The sequence below is a fragment of the Monodelphis domestica genome, chromosome 2 (assembly GCF_027887165.1).
Source record: "Monodelphis domestica isolate mMonDom1 chromosome 2, mMonDom1.pri, whole genome shotgun sequence".
In the NCBI taxonomy this organism is placed as follows: Eukaryota; Metazoa; Chordata; class Mammalia; order Didelphimorphia; family Didelphidae; genus Monodelphis; species Monodelphis domestica.
Genome location: NC_077228.1, coordinates 125782885 through 125796683, shown reverse-complemented (window position 1 = coordinate 125796683; position 13799 = coordinate 125782885). Strand labels below are relative to the sequence as shown.

The following is a 13799-nucleotide window of genomic DNA, read 5'->3' as shown; positions in this document are numbered from 1 at the left end:
TATGTTTGAAACTAATTCTCTCCAATCAGTTTAGACTTTAAGAGAAAAAAATTGGAAAACAATCTACTATACCTATATATGGGGAGGAAAGATTTAGTAAAATTTTGCCAGAGGTCAGCCAGAAGCTGACCAAAAGAAAGAGATGGAAGAAACTCACAAAATTCTGATGACACCATCACAAATGAGTCTTATAATCATAGAATCTCATATCTCATCAAACCCAAACTATATCTGAAGAGTAATCCCTATAACAATGTCCTGAAAAAGATGGCCATCCATTTTCCATTGCTGAGGCCTTCATTGCCTCTTTGGCCAGCCTATTTCATGTTTTAATAGCTCTCAGTATTGGAAATCCTTCCATATTTTCAGACTAAATGAAATTTTTGCTATTCCCTATTGATCCTAGTTTTGCTTTCTGGGGCCAAGCAGAAAAAGTTTAATTCTTCCTACACAAGCTCTTCAAATGCTTAAAGACAGCCAGTAGTGTCCTCACACTCATCCACATAAATTCTATTCCCTTTTATCCCTAAATATCCCCAGGTCTTCTACCCAATGTTTATGGTATGCTCTCCACTTTTCTCACTATCCTGGTTACCTCCCTCTTGACTTACTTCCAACTTGTCAGTGTCATTCCTACAATTTGGCACCCAGAGTAGAGTAAAATATTACACTTTTTTCCTGGAAGAAGATAGCATTACCATCACCTCCTTCATTCTGTTCACTACCTCTCAGTGCAGGGTATTTTTAATTGTCCAACTGTTGACCCTCATTGAAATTATAATCAAAACCCCAAGATCAGTTTCTCAGAGACTATTTTGTAGCCACATCTCCTCCATTCTGTACTTTTCTAATCTGATCCCCAGCATAAAATCTTATATTTATCCCCTATTAAATGACATCTTATTTAACTTCACCCATCATTCTAAATTCATCTCATACATTTGGATCCTGACTCTTCTTTCTATCATAGCTATTAGCTCCATGTGTATAAGCAACTTCTCACCACCCTGAGATTATTTAGTCTGGCCAGACCCATCATTTTAAAATATATTAGGAAACTGAGGCACAGGGGGGAAAAGTGACTTATCCAAAGTCACAAGGCTTAGGAGATGTTTAAGAGTCCAAGTCTTCTGACTCTTTAAGACTGATGATGTCCATGTTAACAAGCTGCTTCTCTTTCAAAAACCAAAAGTTCAGGGGCAGCTGGGTGGCTCAGTGGATTGAGAGTCAGGCCCAGAGACAGGAGGTCCTGTGTTCAAATCTGGACTCAACTACTTCCTAGCTGTGTGACCCTGGGCAAGTCACTTGACACCCATTTTCTAGCCCTTACCACTTCTGCCTTGAAACCAATATACAGTATTGATTCTAAGACAGAAGGTAAGGGTTAAAAAAAAAAGTCAAGACTTGTCAGTGAACTAAACTCAGGTATAAGGTATAAGAAGCTCTGAGGCAGACTTGAATTAGAGACAATCTCATTTAGGCCTACAGATTTATATGATTCTTTATGAGGCAGGGCCAGTAGCTAACCTGGGTTTTGCATATAGGAGCAGGTAATCAGAGCACCTGGCTAAGGTAAAGCCTGAATGAACAGAGAGAAGCAAAAGCAAAGCAGAACTCAACAATGAGTGAACTTACAAATGAAATCAAAGATAATTGTTACAAATATATATTCTGCTGATTTTGACTTTTCTTTCTAACAATGCCAAAGAACTGTAATAAATGTTCATTAATTCAAGTAATGGAATCAGATTAGTTTGAGATATTCTACACAAAATCTTTGTTCATCAAGAAAATAAGTAGTCATGAGATTCTTCTTTATGATCTGAAATTCAGTGATTTTCTAGTCAAAGAATTGGTAGATATACCTTTCAGTCCTTTGGTGAAATCCCTCCTACATGACCATCAGGCCTCAGTTTTTGAATGCTTCCAGTGATCAGAGCTTCTGTCTTCATTGTCTATTTTGTGCCATCGTTATCTTTTTTTCTTGCAAAAGAAGTTTAGAAAAAGATATTCCCGAACAAAATTCATCTTTATTTTAGATAGCTTGTGGCAATAAATTTCTACCTCCTTTATTCATGCACTCTTGAGTATGGATTTGCAACTCATTTACACATCTTTGTTAGAAATTTTGATTTTACTGTCTTAGAGCTCTCGAGATTCCCAAGTTTCCTTAGTATCTATCAATGAAAAACATAAGGTTGGCCATTCTTTAATCTCATGGTTTTGGGAATTTCAAATAGACAAATAATAAATCCTAAAACTAAAAAGTCAGTTCAGAGTTTATACAGGAGTTCAATTTTTGGTCTTTAATTTCCAAATCTTTTTATTCCTTTTTAAACCTCCTGTGGCTCCCTCTCCCTCTAACCTTTCAGCAGAAATTTACAGAAAAAAATGAGGTCATTCACCATGAACACCCTCTTACCCCATCCCCTTCCTCATTTCTTATCATTCATGTGCCTTCTGTCCATTCTTCCTCCTTCACCCCTGTTTCAAATGATGAAGTGGCCTTATTCCTTACCAAGATTAATCCAACTTCTCATCCAAACAATCCTCTTCTATCTCAACATCTTCAACAGATTGCTCCCTCTGTCATCCCCACTCTTTTACATCCCCACACTTTCAATATCTCCATCTCTACTGGCTCATTTCCTATTTCCTACAAACATGCTCATGTCTCCCCCATCCTGAAAAAAGCCCTCGCTTGATCTTTCCATTCTTGATAACTCTCACCCCATATCTCCTCTGCCCTTTGTAGCTAAACTCCTCAAAGGCCATCTATGAAAGGTTCCTTCACTTTCTCTCCTCTTACTTTTTTCTTTTAAGCTTACAGTTTAGCTTCGGACTTTATCACTCTCCTGAAACTGTTCTCCAAAGTTAGTAATGATCTTTTAGTTGCCAGATCCAATGACCTTTTCTCAATCTTCACCTCTCTGCAGCCTTTGACATTATTGATCACTTTCCTCTTGGATATTCTCTTCTTGCTAGGTTTTCAGGACACCATTCTTCTGGTTTTCCTCCTATCTGTATGACCCCTCATCTGTCTCCCTTGCTAGATCCTCTTCTAGATCCTACCCTCTAACCAGAGGTGTCCCTCTAAGGTCTTTCTTAAGACCTCTTCTCCCTCTATAATACTTCATTTAAGAATCTCATCATCTAATAATAATAGCATTTAAAGAGCACTTTAAGCATTTACAAATTATCTTTGTTCTAATTTAGTCCTTATAATAACACTAAGAGGGAGGTACTATTACTATCCACATAAGACTTAAGAGATTAAGTTACTTGCCAAGGGCCACACAGCTAGTAAGTCACTAAGGTAGGATTTGAACTCAGGTCTTCTGGATTCCATGTCCCACACTATATTCACTCTGTCACCTCACTGCCCTGTGTACACACACACACACACACACACACACACACACACACACACACACACAATTTCAGTGTCAAGAGCTTATAAAAATAGTCTCCATTATCAAGTCAGATTTTTTTTCATTCTTCCTAACAATTGTCATCTGCCAAAAATGCCAAAGCATTTCCTTTCTTCAAAATTGGATATACTGCAAAGGTCTATGATTTTGTCAGTTTGAATACTTCCCCTCTTAATACAGATCATAATCCCCAGTATTCCTTAGTAGATACTGCTCTTTTTGAGTTTTATATGTCTGAAAAGGTCATCCATCATCTTGTCTGTGAGCAATCTTCTTGTGATGATTTGTCTCCAAATTTAGTTGGATAGATCAGCTAAGTTGGGGCACACTTACTTAGAGAATTTGAACAGTAACACATTTAAAGTTTTATCCTTGAAGGAGTTAATTTCAAAATGATCCAGAGAGAGCATTTGTAGAGTACAAGCTCAATAGAAGTCAATAAAGTGCAGTCAGAAAGCTAATGTGATTTTAGGCTCCATTAAGAGAGTTCATATGCTGGACTACAGAAGTGATTGTCCAGTTCTTCTTTGTCCTGGTCAGATGCCATCTGGAGTATAGTGTTCAATTCTGAGTGCCACCATTGATGGCTTCTGAAAATGAACAGCCAGGATTGGGAAGGCCTTGAGGTCATGTCATATGAAGATTGGTTGAAAGAACTGGAGCTATTTATCTTGGAGAGGAGACAACTTACTGGAAATCTGATAGCTTCCTTCAAGTATTTGAAGGACTGGCCGTTCAACTTGTTCTGTTCATCTGATGAGCAAAAAATTAACAGTCATGCATAGCAGTTCCACAGAGGCAAAGTTAGACCTGATAGAAAAATTTTGTAATATTTATGCCTATCCAAAAGTAGAGGGCTACTTGGGAAAGCAATTGATTCCCCTTCATAAAAACAAAGACTACAATCCTCTATTATTCCATGGACATCTAATACATAGTCTAATACTGCATTTGTATTGGTGCCTTTCCAACTTTGTAAAAGCTGCCAAAGATTGTGCTTTCCTGTAATAACTTGCTAGAACCCAATGGATGTCATACATACCTGGGAAAAAAGTTATTAATAGGCAATCCCCTGTGGTTGCTGTTGTTTAGAATTTCAGTCATGTCCAACTCATCATAACCTCATTTGTAGTTTTCTAGGTAAAGAAGACTCCAGCCCATTTTACAGATCAGGAAACTGAGGCAAACAGGTTGAAGTAGTTTGCTCTAAGGGTAGGTGGCTGCAGCCAGATTTGAACTCAGGAAGATGAAGTTCCCTGACTCAAGGCCAAGCACTCTATCCATTGTGCTACCTAGCTGCCCTATCCCCAATAGACCTGTATTATTTAATAAACTAAAAGTTGGTTTATCTGACATTCTATAGATTATTTTTTAAATCTTACAGATTTACATCCAATCACCGAATTTCATATTGATAACCCCAAGGCACCTACAATATTCTTCTGATACATCAAAGAAAAAGTTAAATTTTGTTAATTTGTAATGGAATTTTTAATTCTGTGAAAACTAGTAATATATGATTATCTTTCACTGTTGTGATATTTCTCTATCAATCAAAATAACTGAATGGAAAGATGAAGAAGGGGCAATGCCCTGAAAGTCAGAACACCTGGAATCTAGTACCTTCCAGTTGATTACTTTGAGCAAATGCCTTAGATTCAATAAAGTTCCATTCCTCATCTCATAAACCTAAGAACTAGCCTAAATGGCTTTCCAGGTCCCTTCTTTATCTGAAAGCCTCACCAAAACATGCTATTTCTCAATTAACACAATGTCAGATCATTTCTGGTAATGTGTCCTAAACATAAAACCATTTTAGCATATATTCATTAGTTATTGAACTGTAAAAATTCAAACCGCATTGAAAGAGTCTTTATTGTTGTCAACCCTTCTACCAAAAAGCTACAAATTTTAGATTTAATTAATGGGAATTTTCTACCAAGTAAGAATCACATGTAAAATTTCTACATGATCACAGATCTTTATAGTGACTCTATTAGTTGTTTATTTTATCCAAAAATGAAATAGTTAACAACAGATTTGGCAGGAAGTAATACTATATAACGTGCCTTGCTCCTGTCTGAATTTTGGTTTATCTGTTTGTTCTATTTCTGAAGCAATTCTTAATAGTATTCCTTAACTATTACCAATTTATAGAAACCCATATGCCCATGTTAGTTATCACAGATGCACAACATACAGTATTAGTTTACAGTTTTAATAATGTTATATCTTGGAACAAAACAAACCATCTATGACCCTGCTCTTTGACTTGCTACTTCAAAAGAAGCAGCAGAAAGAGCAGGCAGGCATGAAACACAAAATGCTTTCTGAATATTGGGTCAGGAGGAGAGAGACTGACGGCTCTCACTGTTATGAGGAAAGCAGCATGTATCACCTCCCCTTCCATTGGCTGTTTATCCAACATCGATACAACACTTTAGGAGCCAAATTACTAAACAAGCTGCCAATTAGGCTTGCAGTCAGCTGGATAGATTAGTGGCTAAGAGAGACCAATACAAGATTTTCATCTCTTGAGCCAATTACGCAAGTGAATTACCATCCACAATAGTCTTTGGAAGATTCGAGGAGAAAAAAAGACTGACTCTGCTGTATTAGACATAAGTGAGATCCAGCATAAAGGAGGTGAAAGGTGAACAGACTATGTATTGCTAAAATTGCCCAAGCAAAAGGGGAGCCTTCTAGGAAAGGACTTAAAGGATTTAGCACTGCTAGGAATGATAGAAAAGGAAATAATAGTTGTGGAGTACTATGCTGAGACCAAGTCATTTCACTCCTAAATCTTAATCTTATAAAAAGAAGGATGAGAGACTAAAAAGAGATTTGAGTGTAGTATTTTCCATGACATATAATGTTTCTAGGTTTTTCATTTAATGATCCATAGAATTTTTTTTAAGATTGAATGTTGGTGGCATGTCCCTTCCTCATCATCTCCTTGCTCCTCTTTTTTCTTTGATCCATAAGAAGTGTCTTAAAGAAAATTTTTAGTAGTTTTCCTAAATGAAACTAACATAGGGAATCAAGTTTTGATCATGAAAAGAAAACCACAAAGACCAGAGCAGTGACCACACATGGACCTCTGTAATAGACTTACAAAGTTTTTGCCAAAATTTTACAATTAAGATACAGAATTAGGTTGCCCATGCTGGCATTCCTGTTCATGATTGAGAAAGGATCACAATTTCATAATTCTGTGAGATTTTTTTTAACTAGGATAATGTTATTTCTTAAGTATTAAACAAATTTTAAACTTGAACTTTTGCAAGCTGTTGTATCCAAAAATGATTAAACAGATGTGTAGCCTGCAGCAACATTAGACCTCTGATCTGATTTTAGCTTACAGATGGAATTAAATTAATTCATGGCAATCACTGTAAAATCAAGGGTATGGTACTGAATGCTAGCGTACTGTTTAACCAGAACATACCTGTATCAGCAGCTGTTAAGAAAAAAATTACGTGCCTTAATTTTTCATGGAAATCTGCCTTCATTGCCACCATAAACATCATTTCAAAATAAAAATTTAATTGCTGGTTTTGTTATTATATTAAGCAAGTCTTTTGACAAATGACTTGCCCTTGTTTTGTTCACTTAGAAGGTTCATACTACCTCTTAAAGTTTTTAGCACCTCAAGTACTCAGTTATTATTTTTATGCATGCTTTTTTGATCTTTGGCCCCAAAGAACAAAGTCAGTCAAGGATTTTCTTTTTTTACCTTCAGGCTCTGGACATTACAAACTACTCCTTATATCAACAATTTTTCCCCATCACATTGTGACCCTTGTTACATCTGACATCTAGTAGTCAAATTGAGCCTCTAGGAAGTCATCTTTCGAATGAATATACTAATGCAAATATTGCAGCAAATGAAGGTCATATTTAGTCTTCAGACCTAACAAATATAATTTGCAGAAAATATAAAGAAAAACCTAAATGAATATCTCATTGGTCACTATAAGTAATATGCCAACTTATGAAATTAGAAACAAAAAAGTCCTGGGCTTGAATCCTACGTTAGCCTTCAACCCTAAAGAAATCACTTCACCTCTGTGCATTTTGGTTAATAATTCACTAGTACCCATCTCGAAAGTCGTGGGTGGATTGAATGACAGATTGTATTTAGGAAGGGGTTCCCTTTTCCTTACAATGTTTCTATATGGTAAAATTCTGGATAATCAGGGCACATCTGTTACCTTTAGAGGTCAACATCATTTTCTCCAAAATATCAGTCAAGTATTTTAATAGATGGTCCAATTATTCTGGCCCAATGTGGCATTTCTTATATATCTTTTTCTTTCCATAGGGAAAAGAATAGAATTTCTATATAGTTTTGTTTGAAATGTATTCATCTGCTTTTACTATGACTTAGAAATAGAGGATTTGCTAACTAAATTTGGGGTTCTTTTCTTTTTATGAAGTGACTGCTCTAGCCAAATTCTTGCTGCTGGCTGGGTCAATACCACTATATCCAAGAGCAGTCTTTTCCAGAGGCTCTGTGCCAGACACACCTTCTCCCAAAGCCCTGGCTGGGCCAATCTTTGGTCAGCTCCTGGCATTCGGTGTTGGAAGCTGTGCTTGAGGAGATGTGTTAGGACATTTATTACTACTAATTAGGAAATAAAAACTGTAGGAAAAAATTAAAACCAAATAAATCAAGACCTATCAAATGTTCCAAGCCTAAAAACTGACCTCAACTGTCCAAGGATGTCCCTGGATACTAAAAACCTTTATTAAAATGAAATCAATTTTCTACTGTCATGTCAGGAAGGGAGGTAAGGAGAAAGAGGAGCAGTATATTGTATGTTCCTTTAGCATTAACTCCTCTCCATTGCTAGAACCCATCAATAAATTAGTATTTCTTTCTTTAAAAAATGCCAGAAACCTAAAGAGTTAAATCAACCCCAGATTTCCTGCTAACAATGTTTAGTAAAATCTTAAGTTAGTGGAATACTTTGGAAATGAGATGTTGTTTTCAAGTGAATTTTCTGATAAAGCAAAGCTTAGACAACTCCTTCATAAATACAGCTTACCAAACATAATTGCATGTAGTGCATTGGTTTTGTTGTTCTGAACATCAATTGTCACAGTGTAGAATTGTAGATAGAAAAGAGAGAGTGGTAAGTAGATGTTTTTCTCTTTATCTACAGATTTACTATTGATGGAAGTGACAGGAGTATTGGTTGCTAATAGGAAAGTATGGTAGGAGGAAGGTGCTGAAAATGAAATCCTACCAAAAAGCCATTGGAAGAAACTGGGAAGACATGGGAAGGGTGCTATAACAACTCCTGTTCATGTCCTCATCCTACTTTAACTGTGGAAAGGAAACTTCTGAAAGGAGGAAGAGATAGAGACACAGAGGGAAGATAATAAGAATTTCCTATCATGTCTATTCCCCTTACCTCTTGCCAAATGACAGTGAGACAAAGATCTAACTCTACCCCTTTCTTACATTCCATAGACATTTAAGATGTCAGTCTCTCAACCATCCAGTATCCAAAAGCTCTATATTGTCTTCTTCTCTCCCTACATTAAACTTCATGGTCATCTCATTCATTGTCATAGATTCAGTTAACTCCATGCATATGACTCCAAAATGTACATGTTGAAAACTAACTTCTTATTCCTAAACTCTAGTCCCACATCCTCAAGTACCTGTTGAATAGCATCATCTAAATGCCCGAGTAGCATCTAAAACTCATCCAGACTGAGTTGATCATCTATTGGTAGCTAAATGCCTATAGGTACAGTGGTTAGAGAGCTGGACTTGGAGTCAGGAAGACCTGATTTCAAATACTGCCTTATAGAGGCATTAAGGTAATAGAGTTAAACTCTTCCCAAATCACTTAACCATTTACAACCTCAGTTTCCATATTTGTGAGATGGAGAAAATTATAGCACCTACACGGTATTTGTGAAGACTAAATGAAACAACGTGTGCACTATAAATGCTAGAAATTTGTTATTAACACCCCCCCAAAAAAAACAACTATCCAATTTCTATTGAGATCATTCTGACACCGAGGTTAATAAACTCATTATCAACAGGGACACAATCTTCACTTTCCCTCACTCCCCATATCCAAATAGCTGTCAAGCCTTATCAATTGTCCTTCCATAGTCAGTCCCCTTCCTTCTACTCACATGACTACTTTTAACACTCATTACATCGTATGGAACTGTCCTAATTTTCTGTTTCCTCCTCCTCCTCTGTCAAATTCATCCTCCACACAGCTACCAAAATAATATCCTTAAGAGACAAGTCTAACCACATCATTCCCCTGCTCATGTGGTTCCTCATTGCCTTAGGGACAAAATACAGGCTCTTCTACCTGTCCCTTTAGGCTTGGCTCCCACTTCCCTTTCTGGTTTATTTCACATTGCTTTTCTTTATACTCTGTTCCTGCTAACCTGTACAGCCAGCTATTCCTGCTCTCAACATTCTCTTTCCTATTTCTGTGTATTTGTACAACCTCATCCCCTCTTCCCAGAATCCTTATCTTTCTTCAAGGTCATCTCTGGTGCCTGCCACCTTCACTATGAAGCTTCTTATAGTCACCAAGTAGAATGTAAGCCCTTCAAAGGCAAAGTCTGTTTCCTTTTTTGCGTTTGTATCCATAGCATTTAGGCACAGAGCTATACATTCAGTAGGCAATAAATAAATGTTTATTGAATCTGAATGACGATTTTGCCGAAGACCCAAGGAAGAAACTAGAGACATAAACCTGGACACTGATCAAGAAGTTAAAAACTACTGCTAGAGTGATTCAGCTAAATTCATACTTTAGAAGTTGCCTTTTTTTTCTTTTTAATAAATCCAAAATAGGTCATTATGTAGTCATTAGTCTTTCTCCAGCAACAGAAAAAAGAAAGGGGAAATCTTAGTTGGATTCTAGTTAACCAAAGTTTACCATACACTCCTTTCTTTTTTTACCTATCATTAAATCATACCTCATAGACTTTGAGATGAAGTACAAGAAAAGCCAAGGTGTGCTATAGCTCTTACAGACAAGTGAGCCTGGGAGTACTTGAGATTATTGGGGTTTTGTGTTATTTACTTCTCAAACTGTCAGCATAGGATAATTCAACTATGTTTATTTTATCTCCAGATTCTACCATGTTGCTCAGCTACCATATGTTCAGCTTTCATATTCAAGTTCTCCATGAGGTCACTGCTTTTAAAAGCAGCTTGTTCCTGTGCCCTTTGTAACAGTCAGAAAAATGAGATTTCTCAACTGATAGAATCTTCCCTTCTCATGGCATTACTGAATAATGTTCTTTGTATCATTAATGCAGGATTTGTAGGTGAAAATGCACAGCCAATTCCAGAGACCAACATTGGAAACCGAATGCTTCAGAGCATGGGCTGGACACCCGGGACAGGACTCGGAAGAGATGGCAAAGGGATGTCTGAGCCAATACAGGCCATACAGAGGCCAAAAGGATTAGGACTTGGATTTAGCCGACAGAACACCACACCAACAAGTAATGTCCCCAAGTCAGGAAAATCTACCTAAGAAGACAAGGGTATACATAGGATATTTCCCACAAACCTAGTTGTTCTCAATTTACAATGTAGCTTCCATTTATGAAGCAGCAACCTACATGCCTCAAGTCTGCCACACCAGAGTTCCATCGGTGTTGGGTCCTGCCTGAACAGCAGGACTCATCTTTCAGTCAAAAGTCATGGTGCTAAAGTGGAATCCTAATTATACTTTTTTTTTCAGTATTTTAAATCAATTTCCAGTGATAAAATAAAGCCCTTTTTTTCCATTTTTAGAAATTAGGCATTTCAGACACCTTTCCCTGGGACATGTGGGGGACATGCAAATGCAAACATGTTTATGTGATTGGATTTTTATTGTTCTTCACATCATCCAAAATTCTAGTTTACCCAGAAGACTAAGCCCTAGATAAATACTTCTTTGGTAATCATGACAGCTTCATGTTCCTTGAATTGGACATTTTGTGAAGATTTGTTAGTAGGGTAATTGATATCCATCAGGTTCCCATTCTAGTGTGATGTGGTACACAGTTTTTACATGTGACAACCAACACCTACTTATCTTCCTAGGAAAATAAGACAAAAAAACTTATTATCTAAATGATCACCACTGAGTGCCCTCAACACTACTGAAATGCAGCTTTTTTTGTGCATTTTTACCTCATTTAGAACCTAAAATGAACAAATGTTGAATGAAAAGCATATTTTTAATTCACCCTGACTGAGCCATATGATCTATTAATTTAGACCAGCCTCTACCTCTCTTCCCTTTAAAAAGTTCATTTTAAGATAACTCAGTTGTACTAAACTTATTTTAAATTGTGATCATTGCAGCAAGGCCTTAGAATAAAAATGTGACTTCAGTAATCCTAGGAACTAAAAGATTTCTGACAGTAGCCTACGCCTAGGTATAAATCCTGACATTCTCCGGGGAGCAGCAAGACAAATGAAAAGAACAAGATGGTCCTTTAAAATCAAACAGAATGGGCATTTTAATTGTGTACCTAATTTAGTACCCAAGTATTCACCAATCATGTACTGCACTAAATAGGAGCAGGTATGCAGAAACACTTTTCATCTATATAAATTGCTGTGCTATGTTCTGCCCTATTCTCATTGTTTTTAAAGTAGTGTTAGTATTAGTAATACTATTAAAATGATAATGGGTTTTTATTGGATGACTAAATGTTAGGTAGTTCATTAAGAGGCTTTTCTCAAACTTTTTTTGTAAATAACTGATCAGAGAATTCAAATACTAGCTCACTCAACCTCCCACTTGCTCATCCTCTGAAGTAAATAGTAATGAGTCAGAAGAGATTGGTTTGATATTTAAATGCCTTGAAAGTTTTGCCAAATACATACATTTCCTTTAAAAATTCTCCTCTTTTGAATTTGGGGTTGGGAGTGAACTAAGAGTAGGAAGGGCAGGAGGGAGGGAAGGGATTTGTGCTGTTAGCCAAATATTCATGTTGCACAAAGGAACTGGTTTATTTACAAACTGCTGTTCAATTCTGTTCAACAAGTTTGTTGTATAGAAAAATGAGCTGTGTGTATGTGTGTGTGTGTGTGTGTGTGTGTGTGTCTGTCTGTCTGTCTGTCTGTCTAGAAAGGAGTCTTAGACAAAATGTGTCTATGGCTTAAGAAAAAAAGGTAACATATAACATCCTCAGCCATCTTGGAGAAAGGTTTTTTAAAATGGCATTGAGAATTCTACAGATCTAGCATTGTGAAAATCCTAATTTTTCAGATGATGGTAGAACTGTCTTTGTCCTTAAGGGACCAAAATTTGACTGATAACTATTACTCCACCATCATTGTCTGGGCTAGATTTCTAGAGAATACAGTCACAAAGGAGAAAAGTTAGTGATTACTTCATTCAAATTGTGACCAAAACTATTTTGGATGAAATCTGCATTTGAGCATGGCAGCTTTCGATCTTAACTGTAGATATTTGTTTTTACTGCTGTGTTTTTGAGAGCATATCATTTCTTCCACATGAAGTAGCCACTCAGAGACCTAGCACAGAAGCACACAAAGCCCTTCTGGTCCTTGTAACTAATCGTGGCATTTGTGACACAAGCAGGTATTCTTCATATTGTCATTGAATGTAAGATAGCTATCATCCCTCAAAAAACTGACCCGCCATGTGTGGCACACCAACAATTTCAAATACTTAAAAACATGTGAACCAAAATCCATAGAGGAGAGATGGAAATATCCCAAGCTGACTTGGCATGCACCCACAGCTTTGCTCCAGAGCCTGTATTTATTCACTACGATGGTCCTATTGCAGAAAGATAACCAAGGTGACTTGCTGGTATATAGATTCAAGTTTAAAATGTGTTAGATTTTGATTTTAAATCAAACCTCTTTTAAAGCACAAACACTAATTTAGATGATGCTTTGACATTATGGTGGTTTGGGGGGTTTTGCCATTTATAATTCTCATAGGACCAAAGCATTCAGTAAAGTGTGTGATTTAGAATGACTTGTTTGTCTTGTTTTTTCACAGAAAGGGAGCAAAGTATTTTCTCTGTACTGCCATAAAAAACTCTTCTTACTTTTCTATGTCTAAAGCCTCTTATTTGGCCTAATTGATTGCATTAAAAATTTATGCAGAAATTTTTGAAAATACAGAGATCTAACCATCTCTATTAACCCCTACTCTTCACATAACCAGATGACCCCATTCTCTGGCAATAGCATTGAGAGTTTTGTCACAAACTGTATCTGAGTTGTTTCTCTGCAGATATTATTTTTTATTCCTTAGTAATACTAAATTAATCTGTGGAAGTATTGCATATTCTCATTTTTTAAATTTTAGTATATTGAGGTTTTATCACACT

General features: G+C 36.6%; 1 protein-coding gene across 11 annotated transcripts in view; it reads left to right on the top strand.

The window, feature by feature from the left end:
* The window catches only part of GPATCH2 (G-patch domain containing 2), a 306229-nt gene that overhangs the window by 257365 nt on the left and 35065 nt on the right, over positions 1-13799 (top strand). For 9 of the 11 annotated variants that reach the window (XM_007481411.3, XM_056815946.1, XM_056815945.1 and 6 more), the window contains one exon: positions 10746-10934. In XM_007481411.3, the coding sequence (XP_007481473.1) occupies positions 10746-10934 (189 nt within the window). Of the gene's footprint in view, positions 1-4563; positions 4785-10745; positions 13518-13799 lie in introns of those variants that run through there. The other 2 variants (XM_056815947.1, XM_056815949.1) reach the window with 2 other exon arrangements.